Genomic DNA, 15,205 nt, shown 5'->3' with positions numbered 1-15,205 from the left:
GGAACCGCCATCATCAACGGAACTGCTCTTGCCAACGGCACCATCGTCTCCGCAACTGGAGTTTCGACCCGCTCTGGCTCTACCACCGGTGGCTCGTCAGCATCTGCCACTCGCTCCGGTTCTGGTTCTGGTTCTTCAGGCTCCTCTGGCTCTTCGGGTGCATCAGGCGCCGGTGCCTCGGGATCATCTGCCACTTCCACTGGTGGTGCTGCTTTCCCTACCGCATTCGGTATGGGTATTGCTGGAGCCGTCGGTCTTGTCGGTGTCTTCGTTCTCTAGATCGATTATCCTTCTTGTATGATCTGGGCATATGATTCTCACGGTCCCCGTTAATGGCGCAAGGCGCAAATCAAGACTTTCGCACGGGTGATTGTATCAAAAGTTTAGACTATGCCTCTTGTAATGTCACATCCTAAATGTTATCGTGTTCCTGGAACGCTTTTGGATTCGACTAGTGAAACGTGATGGTTGACCGGTGTTGTAGATGCCTGCTTTCTTCATCATCATGTAATTTCTTGTGAAAACATGCAGAGGCAGCAGAAGTGCCCGTCGTCATATTCCTGCCGGAAGAGAATACGTAGAAGTGCGGCTCATCATCGTCAAGGATGTTGATGCGGTCGAAAGTCATCTCACGTTCATCTTTGGTTACCGAGGTCCATTGACGTCACCTACTTTGTTCTTACCACTACGCAGTAGCAACCTCTCCAACAACATTGATGAACCTCCATCCTTTCCCAACTCTATCAACGACCATCTCATCGAACCAGCATGATGTCGAAACTACCAAAGAGCGTCTCAATTGCTACCACGCGTCTAGCGCAGGTATCGCAGCAATTCTCGTCTCAAGCCCCGCTCAGACAACAGCAAGCCAGAATGGCCCATAGAAGTACGATGCACCAGTTAAACACCGGGTAAGTGCTTATATATGCTTGTCAAAAATATGCCAGTGTGAAATATAAGACGAGCTTGATTGCTAATATTATTACAGAGCCAAGATTCCCGCATTGGGCTTTGGTACATGGCAGGACAAAGATGCACAAGAACCTGCAGTGGTCGCTGCGCTACAAGCTGGTGTACGCCACATCGATACCGCAGCTGTTTACGGTACCGAGCCTGCTGTCGGCTCTGCTATCAAGAAGTCCGGTGTCCCTAGATCTGAAATCTTCCTGGTCACCAAGATCTGGAACAACGATCATGCTCCCGAAGATGTTGAGGCCGCCCTCGATACATCTCTCAAGAATCTCGGAACCGATTATGTCGATCTCTGGCTGATGCATTGGCCATCTGCATTTGCCAGTGGTTCGTCGCTCTTTCCCAAGGACTCGAACGGAAAGGTCAAGGCTGGCAACAGTGATTTCGTCGAGACTTACAAGGCTATGGAGAAGGTTTACAAGTCTGGCAAGGCCAGAGCGATCGGAGTCTCTAACTTCAGCAAAGCTGAGATGGAAAGACTGATCAAGGAGACAAGTGTGGTTCCCGCAGCTCACCAGCTTGAATGCCATCCATACCTGCAGCAGCACGAGTTTGCCGAATGGCACAAATCTCAAGGCATCCACGTCACCCAATACTCGCCCTTTGGAAACAGCAATGAAGTTGTAAGTTTCTGAGAAACAGGAGGGCCATGAGCTGGTTCTGCAGACAGTGATGTCCTAGAACCAGTCCTAGCAGCTCCGATGTACTTGCGAAGCAGGATCAAGCTAATCATGCCCTTCAGTACTCCAAGGGTCAAAACCTGAGCAAGCTAATCGAAGACCCAACCTTGGTCGAAGTGGGCCAGAAGTATAACAAGTCTGGTGCCCAGGTCGCCTTAGCCTGGGGTATCGCACACGGTCGAAGTGTCATCCCCAAGAGCAAAACTCCGGAGAGAATCAGACAGAATGTTGAGGGCGACTTCGAGCTGTCGGCAGAGGATGTGAAGAAGGTCGACGCAATTGATAGGAAGCTGCGTTTCAATGACCCGAGTGCGAACTTTGGATGGAACTTTTATACGGATCTTGAAGGAAAAGAGGCTTGAGTTGTTGATGTTTACGAAACGTTTAGACAATTCTTACTTGTTATGGGGACGGACCAGGGATTATATTGCGATTGGCAGACCCTTAGAATCTCGAGTCGTGCTGGCGCATTGTCCGTGGTTTAGTTCATATGCCAGGTACAACATGGAATGAAGTTCATATAACCTGTCCAACGTGGCTGCTGCGAACCGCTTATAGCGAGTAATGAACTGCATATTGCTGTTGATACTCATTTAGAAGCAAGAATGTATGACACGACAAAGAGCTTGCTCTGCATGCTCTCGAAGTAGTCTACTGCAAGGGCAGTAACGCAGAACGATTGGCCGGTAACAGACGGTGCGTGAAACCCGAGAAAGCTCATGTCCATGGTCCATTTTGGGGAGGCTTCACGTTCCTTCCAGGGCCGATCGTTCGGACGCGTTTTCTGTGGTCCCGGTTGGGGCAGTCGGTCTCGAAAGGCCTCCTAGTCAGGGGTAAAGACAGAGCCAGCCAATGACGAATAGCGTCCCTGGGTGCGGGCCGGAAATTCATGGCGGCTCCATCGTGGATCATGGGTGGACGCGCTCATGGTGATCATTGCAGCTCTTGATGTCGGATCGCTTGTGCCATTTGGCGCTGGAGAACATGGGTGGTCGGCAGAGAAAAACTCGCTCTTTCTTTGCACTACTGTGCTCGAGTGAAAACCGACGATAGAGGCAATTGATCTCACAGCCGGTTCATCCTTCAATCGACTTCCAAGTTCCAACCTCCCCACGCCCTTGCCGAAACCTAATCAATCTTTCCCCCTGGAACCGTTAGCGACACGCTCGCCGACCAGAGTCTCGTATTTTTGCATCAGACAATTTGCAGGCTTTCGGCTCCCTTGCGATGCGAATGGGAGAGGGTTAGCTGAACACAATGGCAGATGATGGTTGGCATTCCCCGGACGGCGCAGATGAGACACAGCAATCTCACGGTCGGTCAAAGCTGCGGGATCAGTTGTCTTTGATTGAGCCCGTCAGCGTGCCCTCCTTTTCATCATTCAGGAAGCGAACCTCGCAGATTCCACTGTCGATAGCCTCGTCGCCTGTAAGGAGGAAGCCCGTGCCAGATAAACCTTCGCCTAGAGCCGTTTCCTTCTCCTACATACCCTCGCCGTCCCAACCCCATGATGCCGCTCTGCGAACGAGGCCTTCCTCTGTAGACCATTCGCTGCTGCTGCAGGAAACGGCTTTAACGGACGTTACCGCGCCCCCTCGCGCGTCAGAACAACAGAGCCACCAAGCTTCAGACTTGCCAAAGTATGTCACGGACCGTTGGATAGGGGATAACACCTGCGTTATGTCGCGTGCATGGCTGACTCTTTGTTAAAGGGATACCAGCAGTCCTGGACATCTCCCACCCGTTTCGTCTCTCGCTCCCTCTCCCTCCGGTGCACAACGTCGCAGCATAATCGACAGTCGTTTGCCGGTACCGTTAAGATATGATAAGACAACCGCTCCCGGCCACCACTCAAATTCCAGCCTGTCGAGTCAGACGTCAGTCCCAGCCTCTCCAGAGAGAGGTCGCTCTTCTACCATGAGTGTCCCCGTCCACGCACCTGCCATGACCGTGCAGCTCGACGGCATACCCAGATCATTCACAGACGAGTCCACCGAGTCGTTCGCCTCGTCGTCATCCCCAAGGCGATCAAAGTCTCCTGGCCGCAAGCTCGGCTCCTTCTTTGGCTGGAAGTCGTCCTCTCCCAATCTCGAAGCACACTCGCCAGCAACATCCTTCTCCGACGTCTCTGCGTCGCCAGCCCACTCTCGAAGCACCAGTCACTTCGATGCCACACCCACCAACATGGGCCTTACTCCACCTGCACTTGACCTCCACCACCACAATGCCGGCAGCCAACCACATTACTTCGACATGCCCAACACTCACCCACTCTCGACCTCGTCGACCATGAATGCTCATGTTGAAGAATTGGAGCGCGAGCTCCAGCAAGTGAGCTCCGAACTCGCTGGTTCCATCCGACGAGAGATGGAGCTCGAAGACGAGATTGACCGTTTCCGCAGCGAGATGCCTACTGGCTCACATGAACTTGGCCGAAGAACAAGCGACTACTTCTCGGATTCCGGCACCAGCTCTCTCAGATATCCCCTTGGTGACAGTGAAGCCAAGATCGACGAGCTAGAACGTCTCAAAAGAAAGGTAGAACAAGAAAAGGCACAGTTGCAAGTCGACTACGCCCAGAAGCTCTCCGACGAGCTGAAGTTAAGAAAGAGCTTGGAGACACAAATACAACAGCTCGAGGAGCAAATGCACCTCAACAAAGACGGTGCACCGGTAGAGGAAGGCCACAAGGACGAACGCGTCCGCGAGCTTGAAGTCTTCCTTGATGAGACTCGCCGTCGCCTCAGCCAGGAGCGTCAATCAAAAGATAACTTCGAAGATCTGTTTGCTGCTCTGAGAGATGAAAGTGAGAAGCATCGCAATGAACGAGACAATCTTCGCGACGAAGTTGTTCCAGAACTCAAGGCCAGAGTCGAAGGACTCGAAGCTGAAGCCTCCGAGATGCAGTCGCTCCGTTACGAGAACGCTAGCATGCAACAACAGCTGCAAGCTCTCCGCTCAGAGGTTCAGATGCTCCAAGAAGCACAGGACAGCACCAATCCTGAGTTCAGCGAGGATGTCTTCGCGCCGCCTCGATGGCCCAAGTCAGGCTTGTCGCGATCAAACTCTTTGGCTAGAGCCTCTTCCAATGGTAATCTTCGCCGCAGTAACTCTCTGGCAAGATCTGGTTCAGTCAGAGAGCGTAGTGAAACTCGTCAAAGATCCGACTCGGTGTCCGGCGACCGCCACAAAGACATCGAGGACCAACGCGATGCTCTACACCAGGCTCTCAAGAATCTCCTGTGCAGATACGAAGGCGAAAAGCGCGAGCACGCAAAGACAGTCCGTAAGCTCGCCGCCGACCGCGACCGCGCTAGAAAAGAAACCACTGGCAGAACCCCCTTCACACGTGAAGTTAACCTTGTCCGCTACGAGATTGGAGAGCTTAGAAAGCGCGCCGATGATGCTCTCGAGCAGAAATGGCAATGCGAGAGCAACATCGGTGGTGTCAAAATGGCGCTGGACAGAGCACAACAAGAGACTCAATCTATGCGCGAGTACCTCAATGGACGCACTATCAGTGGATCTTCCCGCAAGTCAACTTTCGAAGGACTCGGTATCGAGATTGCCGACGAAAATGTCGAACTTGGTGAAGAAGATCGTAAGACTATGATCAAAGTCCTCAGACAGAGCATTGCTCTGGCCGAGACCGAGCGTGATGCCGCGCTCCGTGAGGCAGAGGAATACCGTCAAAAGGCATACATGCTTCAACAATCTGAGGACGAGCACATCGACACGCAAAACGATCTTGCACACCAACTTCTCGAAGCTGCAACACGCATGGAACAGCTAGCATCACAAGTCCAGGAACATTTGCAAGCCAACATGGCGTTGCGCGAGCGTCTCAGTCATGCAGTTGGTAAGGGAGAGCAATCACAGAGTGAGTCAACCGCCCTCATTGTGGGCATGCAATCCCGCCTCAAGATGATGGAGGACAACGTGGTCGCCGCGCAGCAACTGTCTGAACTGGCTCTTGTTGATCATGAAGAGGAAGCAAAGCAGATCGACGATGCCAACAGCCCGAAGTTGCAGCGTCTCAACGTGACAGGAAAGACTGCAGCATCATCACTGCAGGCATCACCTCTGTTCGGAGCCAAAAGCCCCAGGATTGGTACCACCAGCGGGAGCATGGCCGAGAATCTATTCGAAGCCAGCAAAACAGCCACGCTTGAACGCAGAGTGAAGGAGCTGGAAGCAGCCCTAGTGGATGCAGACTCGCAAATGCAGTCGGTGGTCCAGAGAATTAACAGTTCCCAATTCGAGATCGCCGAACTTCAGGGCGAAAGGTACGTACCCGCAAATGTGATACACTGAACCAACATTAACTGGTTGAACAGGGACGAAGCACAACGACAGATGCGCCGCCTGCAGGCCTCGATCTCAGCCGAGAAGCAGAAGGCACAGGCGCTGTTGATGGCATAGAAAGCCACCAAGACGACGATTCATTTTGACCGGTGTCACGACACCGAAGTTTCTTGTTCACATTCTTCATACGAGACCAGGTTTTTGGCATAAATCTTTTTATTGGTTTATTTTTGTTTGTTTTGGATATTATACCCTTTGGCAGGCGGGGAGAGTTGTTTGAGGAATGTTCCTATGATCCGATTGGATCCTAGTATGCATAGCGTAGCATTTAGACAGAGAAGGAGTAGAAGCTGCTGCAGACTAGAGTCGCACAAGCGCGTGGAATGAAAGGAGTTGTTTATCGTACTGCGTGGGTACAACGTGGTGGATGTTTCATCCCCAGACTCTAGCGCGGCTGCAAGAGCACAACCAACAACAAAGTTTCGACCTGAAGAAGACGAAACTACCATGAAGTCTGTAGGAAAAGGCATGCGTATCGACGTGAGTGACTTGAACAAGGTGAAGGAATTACTAGATGACTTGTCGAGAGGCGGGCAAATGCAACAAGAATAGAAGACGGGCTCAACTAGTAGCAGTAGCTCTACCCCTGTGTGTCGCAAGTTTGTGGAGAGGCTAGAGGGGGCGGCGGACTGGGCTTGCTTCAGGCTGTGAATGTCGTGGAATCGGCCAGCTTTTCCCTTGTCCAGAGTCGAAGGCATCGAATTCGGGCGGTCCTGTAGCTACGAGGCTGTGTTGTAATTGATTGACCGCTCTCGGCACTTTTCGTGCGTGCTTTCGTGCTTTCATCTACATACCACACCGACTCGGACTTTCTTTCGCAGCTCATCCATCTATCCTCTGCTGCCCCCCTACAACCCGTGCCTTCCTCACGGCCTGTCCCGCGTCGACCAAGTTGTCTGTCGCTCGATAGTCAAGTCTGAGACCACCTGCCGCTGAGCAGTCGACAGTGCGTTTGACTCCTGCTCCCCCACTCAGCAGCATACACAGCTGCGCTCCCCGCCGTCTTGATCAACACTAACACGAGCGTGCCAACAGCAGCAAGCATGAACCCCAACAACCAGCAGCAGTCGAACCGACTGCAACTGAACTTCGGTTTCCAGGGAGCTCAGAACTTCGGCGGCGCTGAGCAGGGCCGCGCCTATCCCACCACCCCCTCGACCTTCCCTCAGCCGTTTCCCAACACCCAAGGACAGCAAGAGGTCTGGGGCACCGCCCAGCCTGGTATGAACTCTGGCTTCACCAACCAAGGCTACTTTGCAAACAACCCCTATACCTCGGCCGTCCAGCAACAGCAGGCCAACCTGCACGCCCAGCAAGGCTACCGACCCCAGCCGCAGCAAGCACAGCAGCAACAACAACAACAAGCACAACAAGCACAACAGCAGCAACAACAGCAGCAGCAGCAGCAGCAGCAACAGCAATACCACGATGCTGCAACCAATGGCCTGGTGCACCAGTTCTCCAACCAGAACCTTGGCGGTCCACCTCGCGCCCAGAGTCCTTATGGCCGTCAAGTTTCACCCAACCCCAATCGTCCACGAACCGCCAATTCGACCCACCAACAACAGCAACACTACTCCGGTCCGTCTTTGACAGATGAAGAGGCACCGCCAAAGAATTCGGAGCGCTTCTCGACAAGCATAGGCAACCGAGCAAAGCTGCAAACCGAACTGGTCAGCACCTTTTTCCGTGACAGTGTAGAACGAGCTCGTGACCGAAATGCCCGGTATGTACCCAAACCGTGTCCGCTTGATGAGCACAGCTGATCATTTACCCAGTGCCCAAGAGCTCGAGACAATCATGAAGGACCAAACTGTGTCGGACGCACGCAAACAGCAGAAGACGACTAGCATGCGTCGCTCTGAAGCAAACTTCCTCCGCTTCCTCCGTACCAGCGAGAGACCCCAGAATTACACGACCCTTAAGATTATTGGAAAAGGTGCCTTTGGTGAGGTCAAGCTTGTGCAACGCAAGCACGATGGCAAGATCTACGCCCTCAAGTCTCTTGTCAAGGCCGAAATGGTATGTTTGAGCTCGTCCGAGCAAGCTCTGACAGACACTGGTACTTACACGGTTGTGCAGTTCAAGAAGGATCAACTCGCCCACGTCCGCGCCGAGCGTGATATCCTCGCCAACGCCGACAGTCCCTGGCTGGTAAAGCTACATACCTCGTTCCAAGATTCGACCTTCCTTTACATGCTCATGGAGTTCCTGCCGGGTGGTGATTTGATGACCATGTTGATCAAGTACGAGATCTTCTCCGAGGACATTACCCGTTTCTACATGGCCGAAATCACACTTGCTTTGGAGGCAGTGCACAAACTGGGCTTCATTCATCGGTACGTTGGCTATGCTCCACTTTTACAATGTACGCAGCTGACGACGCTTCAGTGACATCAAACCCGACAACATTCTGCTAGACCGCGGCGGCCACATTAAGCTCACAGATTTCGGTCTCTCCACCGGCTTCCACAAGGAACACAATGCTTCATATTACCAGCAGCTCATGTCGAATGCCCGCTCGCGAGCCACTGCTGCCAACCGCCAATCAGTCTCCCTCGACCAGATCCAGTTGACTGTCAGCAACCGCCATCAAGTCAACACCTGGCGCAAATCGCGTCGTCAGCTCGCCTACTCGACCGTCGGTACTCCCGACTATATTGCTCCCGAGATCTTCAGCGGCAAGGGCTACGACTACCGCTGTGATTGGTGGAGCGTTGGCACCATCATGTTCGAGTGCTTGATTGGTTGGCCCCCGTTCTGTGCAGAGGAACCCCACGACACATACCGCAAGATTGTAGACTGGCCCAGAAACTTGCACTTCCCTCCAGACCAACAAATTGGCCCCGAGGCAGAGCACTTTATTCGCAGGTAAGTTGCCCTGACCCGATCTGAAAGCACGATTTGTTCTGACTTTAACAGCTTGATTTGCGACGCCGACAACCGTCTGGGTCGCCTTGGAGGTGGCACAGAGATCAAGCAGCACCCCTTCTTCCGCGGAGTTGTCTGGGACCAGCTCCGTCGCATTCGTGCTCCCTTTGAGCCCAAGCTCTCTTCTGCTGTCGATACACAGAACTTCCCCATCGACGAGATCCCGCAGACGGACAACAGTGCTGCTCTACGCGCCCAGAACGAGGCTATGGGCGGCGAGGAAGCCAGCATGAGCTTGCCATTCATTGGCTACACGTACAAACGCTTCGATGCATTCCGTGGAAGCTGAGCGATGGCCGAACGAGTCGAGGAAGCGACTTTCATCGCACATTTGTTTCATCATCTGTCCTATTTCATGACAGTCTGGAGGGGTTGAAGAGCTCAATGGTGAGGAGGACACAGCATAGTGCAGCAGGACCGTCGGAGTACGGAAGCGAGAAATTTGATGGCTTTTTCGTCCTCGTCTTGTCATGTCGGTCATGGCAGACATTCTGATGCGGGTAAATGGGATGGTCAGGCGTTTCTTTAACTTTTCAAGAACAAGAAGATTTAGCGCTGGAACCGCACAATGGTCTTTCAAAACCCTTTCCTCAGGATTATACAGATCAGGACTGAGTCAGGTCAAAAACAAATCACGGATAACCAAACATGAGCAGAAGGATAGCTGCTTTGTGCATGATGTGTTTTCCCTTTTAGGTGGTGAGAGCAAGCTCGGAGGTGTGAAATGGAAATCATCTGTGATTGGCCGGCGCGTCGAAGCTTCTCCGCTCAGGGCATCGGCAAGGGTCTAGATATCGCGCTCTTGCTCGGTAGTATGATAGTGCTAAGATAGTCGCTCATAGGCGATTCTAAGACTCAACAGACGGATCACCCAAGTAGAAAGACCCAAGATGCCGCCGATACTGCTGATGAAGCGAACGCTGGATGACTTGGACAACTTGGACGACTTTGACGACTATGACGAAAGCGAAGAAGAAGAAATAGAGGAACCTCAGCCGAAACGCCTACGAAACGAGTCCCCCAAGGCAAAAGAGGAGGAAACGAGGCAGAAAAATGATCAGGTCAAAGAAAAGGACGTAGCGGACAGAGTGGTCGAGCTTCTCGTGCCTCGTCTGGAAACACAGATGCAGCAACTAGTCAATGGCGCAGCTATGCGTATGTTGGACGTCTTGGGCCAGAAACTGGCCAGACTGGAGTCGCGCATAGACGAGATGCATAGCGAGTGGAAGAAGAGTGCCGCCAACTCCCTTCCCAATGCGACGCGACAAGATGTTAGAAAGCAACAACTGGCGGGGCAGCAATATCAATTCGGCAACCGCCATCAGTCGGCCGTGCAGCAATACTATGGACGCACCCAAGTACCACCGTCCACCGCTTCAGCTGCTCCGCACACGGATGCCTCTTCACGACCTGATGACGCATTGCAGAGTTTCTTCCAAGAAGCGGCCCAAGCAGCAGACAACCCTGCCATTGTCTGTCCACCGAACAACCGTCGCGCTCCCTTCATGGCTCGTCGCCCAAAACCTCTGGCAACCCCAGAATTCCTACCTACAATACAGCCAAATCGAGCCGTCAACTTCCCTCATGGCACCGCAGATCTAGCACACGAAGACGCACCACAGTATCGCTTGCAACGAGGCTCCGAAAGCGTCATGGAGCTATGGCACGAGTTCTTCGTCGGCTCTGCTGAGAAACCTGCAATCAACGAGTTGGATCATAAATATGGCAGTGCATGGCGCTGGAAGGACAGCAAGGAAGGTGTCTACTACAGCATGCGCCGCGTCGTCATAGACGAAATACAAGCGCGAGTCGAAGCACGTTGTCCCAATGCTACCGGAGCCACTGGCGATGTCTGGCTTGCCGTATGCGAGGAGATGGATTGTGAAAGAATCTCGAAGCAATTCTCCCTCAACCAATTCATCTTCGAGCTGAAGCGTCGAGATCGTACTGTCCCAGCCCCTACGCCAAAGGTCTATAACCCACTCGATCCCTACCCACCGCCCGCTCCTGTGTTGTCACGCACAACGCCCTCTGTTCAAAAGCTCTGGACCGAGTGGTTTGTTGGAAAATCGAGCTACAACGGGTACGCGACATTCCCATCTATCATAGAGGTGAATCGACGATATGGAAACTCCTGGCGTCAATTCACCACTTCCGAGTATAACATCTACCTCAAGCGCCGCTGCATCATCGATATCGCACTCCGCCGCATCGTTGAATTGGGTGGCGACAAAACCGAGACGACCAAGAAGGTCCTCAAATCCATGGATGCAGAAAGAGTAGCCCAAAGCCTAAGTCTGGTACAATATCACGCCTGGGCGAGAGAGAAATACGGCTATCACGCCTCGACTCGGACCCATCTCCCAAAACACGTTGCGGACTTGGGAGAGGCACCCGAGGAGGCTGTTGAGCTAGAAGCGAGGACTAGGGTCCAACAAGATGATGAAGATGGCATGTTCAGGGAGAACAGCGCCGATATTGATACTGCTATCTTGGACCATGAGCGGGAGAGTGAAAGCTCTGGGCGCCCGATGACAGATGGACATGATCAAAATAGCTCTGTCCCACCATCGCCAGCATCACTTGGATAGATGAGATAGATCGTGACATATATCATGACATCCCTCAGCAGCGGCTTTTTCGGAGCTCGCCTCCACGGCCGAGACACAGTCATTTAACATCTTAAATTCTCGATTGTCCAATGCATGTGAAAATTTGTTAGCGAGAGCTTGTATGTTGATGTGATATCCAAGCTAGACATCAAGTGCGCGCGTCCGTACTCTTCTACAGCGAATGCTGTGCTCTTCGAATATAATTGAATAGACCTAAGCAGCGCCACCTCCCATAATGTTCTTTCCCTTGATGCTCTTCCACTCAACAAACAAGCTAACAAAGAACGCGATGCCACTGGTCGCAATAGGCACCACAAATGCAGATGTCACCGCATTACTGTACGCACTCAGCACACCTGGCAATTGTTCCGCGGAGACCACCTCTCTGACATGTGTGGCACCAGCGGATATGACAGCTGCTGGGTCAAGGCCAGGGACATTCTTGATGATATCTTTGACCAGCGTGTTGGCGAAAATGTTCTGAGCAATCGAGATGGAGACCGCACCTCCCAAGCTGTTGAAGAAAATGGCAATGGCATTTCCCGAAGGCATGTCTTTCTCATCCAGTACGACCTGTACGGCAATGAAGGGAATTTGGATCCCGGCTCCTGCACCGATGCCTGCAAGAAGTTGATAGCCGATCCATTTGCTGGCGGGAGAGTGGACTTCGAGTGTATAGAGCATGCCGGCGCCGACGGTGAAAATGGCAGCTCCGAACCACATGAAGAAGAAGTAATATCCAATGACTGTGATCGTGCCACCGACGATAATAGATGCGATCGTGTTAGAGACCAGATATGCGATACACCGGATGCCTGAGCCCTCGGCTGAAGTGTTCTTGACGGCTTGGAAGTAGAACGGCAGATAGAAAATATGACTATGATGGTGTTAGGACGATGGCTTGCTCTGTGGCTACTGATACACTTACGTGTACATCCCCATAGCCAGGAAGGTCGAATAAGCGGCAGAAGACAAGACAGTACGCTGCTTGACCAGAATACGTGGAGGTAGTGTAGCTCGATCTCCTAGCTTGATCTGGAGCGCAATGAAGATTAAAATAATCAAGCCAAAACCGAGAAGACATCCCCAGACTTTCGAGTTGCTCCAAGGGTATGTCGTACCTCCCCACTGCAAGGCAAGAAGGAGACAGACAATGGCGCAGATCAAGAGGAAGGCACCCAGCAAGTCAATCTGTCTGATCTTTTCCTTGAAAGTCATGTTCGTGTGTCTTCTTTCTGGGTTGGTGAAAAAGAAGAATACTGCGACAAGTCCAATTCCACCGAAGGGAAGGTTGATCCAGAAGCACTAGCAGTACGTTAGTCTAGCCAAGGTGATGATTACAGGACGTTTCGAACCCATCTCCATGTTGCTGATAAAGCGTTAGCCGAGTACTCAGATATTCAAGCTCTGAGATGAACTTACCGTGATCCGTGAAGACCCCGCCTAATAGAGGTCCAACCACACTGGCAATTCCAAACATACTGGACAATGAAGCGATATAGATCGCACGCTTACGTAGAGGAGCGATGAAACCAATGATGGTCATTCCTCCAGAGAATAGTGCGGCGGCTCCAACACCAGCAACAGCTCTACCCACGATAAGCATTGTCGAGCTGGTGGCAGCAGCGCATATGACCGAGCCGACCTCGAAGATGACCAGAGCCGATAGGTAGGTCCATTTGACGTCGAAGTATGTGTAAACTTTGCCGAAGGAAGGTTGCAAGGAGGTCGTGGTCAACAGGTATGAACTTCCAATCCAGCCAACATCGTTCAGAGCGTCAGGCCATTCCGTCGTAATCTTGGGGACTGCTAAGATTAGTCCGCGAAACATATATGAGCACTGTATAGCTTACTAGCAGTCGCGATGACTAGCACAGGAATTATAATTAGTATACTTTCAACGCAAAACAATAATTTGACACCACGAAGTCGTACGACCGAGTGCGAAATAGCATCTGAGGTGACTCGTGATGTCTCCTTCTCGAATCCACTTACTACTGTTGTCGAGTGCGACGACCCAAATCGTAAGGCAAAGACCAAGGACAAGCAGCCAAAGTTTTGGTCCAGTCGGATACTTTGATTCATCTTCGGCTACCCGAGTAGTCGCACTGGCATCTCCTTCTGTTTTAGAAGGTGCATCTTTGTCGACTGAAGCTTCTCTGACATCTGTCACTGCCTCCACCTTGCTCGTCAGATCCTCCCCGCCTTTGTGGTGCTCCTCGAGCGCCACCATGTTCGGCTCTACAGCCGCACCCTTGCGGGAGCGAAAAAGACCCATTGCTGATTGAGCTTCAACACTATGATGTGTATGCGAAACGACGAAGCGTGAACGGTAGTTCCCTCCCTTCCATTATGTATGTTTCCGGCTCCTCATTTTGTTTTGCAGGAGCCGATCAACGCCTGTTCGTGGAAGTTCTCGACCTCCAGCCAATCGATACACGCGCAACGGGATTATACGGTGTACGAAAGTATAACCAGCCTAAGCGAGCTCCCTCTGCCTACTTGGAAGGCTTGCGCCCGTAAGATCATCTGATAGAGTGTGTACAATCAAGTGTAGAGTTTGTGTTGTCGCATCTTGACCGGCCGGTTGGGCGAAATGCAATGCCCTCATGCGCCAAGTCAGCACACGCGCATCCTACAAAAATCGCAGAGGAGGACCTTATGAATGTGAGATGAATGTGGATACATTAGCAGTATTATGTACAAAGCCGTGGAACCTATGAACTCGTCTTCTGGTTCTTTCTCGTCCTGTCGTAGGAAATCATTTATGCACCTCCCTCGCGCTTAGCGTACTCCTCCTGTAAATACGTCAGCACTTGTGATCACAATGTAGCAATCGTCACAATCACTCACCTCCATTCTCTCTTCATAGAGCTTCTCAGCAGCTCTCTCTGCGTCACCTTCAGTGCCGCCGATAGCACCTCCAGCCAATTCGGATGTATTTGTGGCGCCGATTGAGCTGTTCTGAGTGCTGATGTTGGCGGCGGGGGTGGAGTCGGTCATGTTCTCTGCGGTCTCGGAAGTCGAGGGCTTCTCAATGGGAGTGGTTGTTTGTTGAGGGAGACCCATTTTGGCGGTTGTGAATATCTTCTTTGTGTTTTTTAGAAAGTGTAGTGAGATGTTGTGGTCGTGTGTAGAAGGCTGCCTGGTGGGTTTTATTGAAAGCATCAAAGACGTGTCAACGCCACTTTCATGACGCACGTGGAGGACGCGATGTGGCGGTGCAAGAATTTCTCTATCACGTGGCGTGGTAACTCGTTCTATCGTCTTCTGTCTGAGTTTCATCGCATCCATTGGCGACTATAGACGTCTACTGACGGCGAGACACTCTTCCTTATATGACCTAGACATTCTTGAGCGGGTATGTGTTCGCATTGAGCCCGACTTCTGTTCCGCGTCGAACGCTGATACATGGCCGTCTGAAGACGTGATGCCGTTGAGATCAGCAAGTCACAGGAATCCAGTGGTACGAGCGACTCTCACTCGAATCAATGCGCTTTCTCTGGCAAGTCACTAACGTCACATGAAAGTCACGCCTGTCTGTCGTGACAGCTTGAAAATGGACCGTGAAAATCTGGGTCCTGCAGAGTATCGTTTTCCCGGTTCAGCCAACTCCCAATGAAATGCCGCATCTGCAGTATATCT

At 52.0% G+C, this 15,205-nt stretch overlaps 8 protein-coding genes across 8 annotated transcripts; 4 read left to right on the top strand and 4 right to left on the bottom strand.

Moving 5' to 3' along the window:
* Positions 1-344: 344 nt before the first annotated feature.
* Positions 345-672, bottom strand: M438DRAFT_346790 (uncharacterized protein). Its single transcript, XM_029905765.1, has one exon. It carries the CDS (start codon positions 626-628, stop codon positions 452-454), a length of 177 nt encoding a protein of 58 aa, XP_029759339.1. The 5' UTR covers positions 629-672; the 3' UTR covers positions 345-451.
* Positions 673-873: 201 nt separating this feature from the next.
* Positions 874-2,014, top strand: M438DRAFT_276065 (Aldo/keto reductase; the record flags this gene model as incomplete). The annotated part of the gene is made up of 3 exons (XM_029900830.1): positions 874-911; positions 989-1,595; positions 1,715-2,014. 3 exons carry the CDS (start codon positions 874-876, stop codon positions 2,012-2,014), a joined length of 945 nt encoding a protein of 314 aa, XP_029759338.1.
* Positions 2,015-2,909: 895 nt separating this feature from the next.
* Positions 2,910-6,074, top strand: M438DRAFT_356540 (uncharacterized protein; the record flags this gene model as incomplete). Its single annotated transcript, XM_029907108.1, has 3 exons — positions 2,910-3,292; positions 3,365-5,938; positions 5,990-6,074. 3 exons carry the CDS (start codon positions 2,910-2,912, stop codon positions 6,072-6,074), a joined length of 3,042 nt encoding a protein of 1,013 aa, XP_029759337.1.
* On the bottom strand, positions 5,984-7,042 carry M438DRAFT_42656 (uncharacterized protein). The gene has a single exon (XM_029910092.1). It carries the CDS (start codon positions 6,713-6,715, stop codon positions 6,182-6,184), a length of 534 nt encoding a protein of 177 aa, XP_029759336.1. The 5' UTR covers positions 6,716-7,042; the 3' UTR covers positions 5,984-6,181.
* An 18-nt stretch (positions 7,043-7,060) lies between these two features.
* M438DRAFT_276411 (kinase-like protein) lies at positions 7,061-9,237 on the top strand (the record flags this gene model as incomplete). Its single annotated transcript, XM_029900850.1, has 6 exons — positions 7,061-7,297; positions 7,355-7,743; positions 7,796-8,039; positions 8,100-8,356; positions 8,409-8,888; positions 8,940-9,237. The coding sequence occupies 6 exons, from the start codon at positions 7,061-7,063 to the stop codon at positions 9,235-9,237; spliced, it is 1,905 nt and encodes a 634-aa protein (XP_029759335.1).
* Positions 9,238-9,781: 544 nt separating this feature from the next.
* Positions 9,782-11,681, top strand: M438DRAFT_346786 (uncharacterized protein). The gene has a single exon (XM_029905764.1). It carries the CDS (start codon positions 9,839-9,841, stop codon positions 11,537-11,539), a length of 1,701 nt encoding a protein of 566 aa, XP_029759334.1. The 5' UTR covers positions 9,782-9,838; the 3' UTR covers positions 11,540-11,681.
* A 40-nt stretch (positions 11,682-11,721) lies between these two features.
* On the bottom strand, positions 11,722-13,793 carry M438DRAFT_321451 (putative major facilitator superfamily transporter; the record flags this gene model as incomplete). The annotated part of the gene is made up of 6 exons (XM_029902917.1): positions 11,722-12,437; positions 12,489-12,865; positions 12,916-12,929; positions 12,983-13,366; positions 13,414-13,428; positions 13,556-13,793. 6 exons carry the CDS (start codon positions 13,791-13,793, stop codon positions 11,774-11,776), a joined length of 1,692 nt encoding a protein of 563 aa, XP_029759333.1. The 3' UTR covers positions 11,722-11,773.
* A 454-nt stretch (positions 13,794-14,247) lies between these two features.
* On the bottom strand, positions 14,248-14,841 carry M438DRAFT_366519 (uncharacterized protein). Its single transcript, XM_029907881.1, has 2 exons — positions 14,414-14,841; positions 14,248-14,358 (listed from the first exon to the last, which is right to left on the bottom strand). Exons 1-2 carry the CDS (start codon positions 14,726-14,728, stop codon positions 14,326-14,328), a joined length of 348 nt encoding a protein of 115 aa, XP_029759332.1. The 5' UTR covers positions 14,729-14,841; the 3' UTR covers positions 14,248-14,325.
* Between the last annotated feature and the right edge of the window lie 364 nt (positions 14,842-15,205).

Source organism: Aureobasidium pullulans, assembly GCF_000721785.1.
Source record: "Aureobasidium pullulans EXF-150 unplaced genomic scaffold scaffold_12, whole genome shotgun sequence".
Taxonomy (NCBI): domain Eukaryota; kingdom Fungi; phylum Ascomycota; class Dothideomycetes; order Dothideales; family Saccotheciaceae; genus Aureobasidium; species Aureobasidium pullulans.
The sequence above is the reverse complement of the archived record's forward strand: the minus strand, read 5'-3'. Positions and strand labels throughout refer to the sequence as shown.

Bases quoted from the DNA above. Each gene is read 5' to 3' on its own strand.
- M438DRAFT_346786 (XM_029905764.1), top strand. From the start codon at position 9,839: ATGCCGCCGATACTGCTGATGAAGCGAACGCTGGATGACTTGGACAAC.
- M438DRAFT_346790 (XM_029905765.1), bottom strand. From the start codon at position 628: ATGACTTTCGACCGCATCAACATCCTTGACGATGATGAGCCGCACTTC.
- M438DRAFT_366519 (XM_029907881.1), bottom strand. From the start codon at position 14,728: ATGCTTTCAATAAAACCCACCAGGCAGCCTTCTACACACGACCACAAC. The intron at 14,359-14,413 runs GTGAGTGATTGT...ACGTATTTACAG, and splicing joins TCTATGAAGAGAGAATGGAG to GAGGAGTACGCTAAGCGCGA.
- M438DRAFT_42656 (XM_029910092.1), bottom strand. From the start codon at position 6,715: ATGCCTTCGACTCTGGACAAGGGAAAAGCTGGCCGATTCCACGACATT.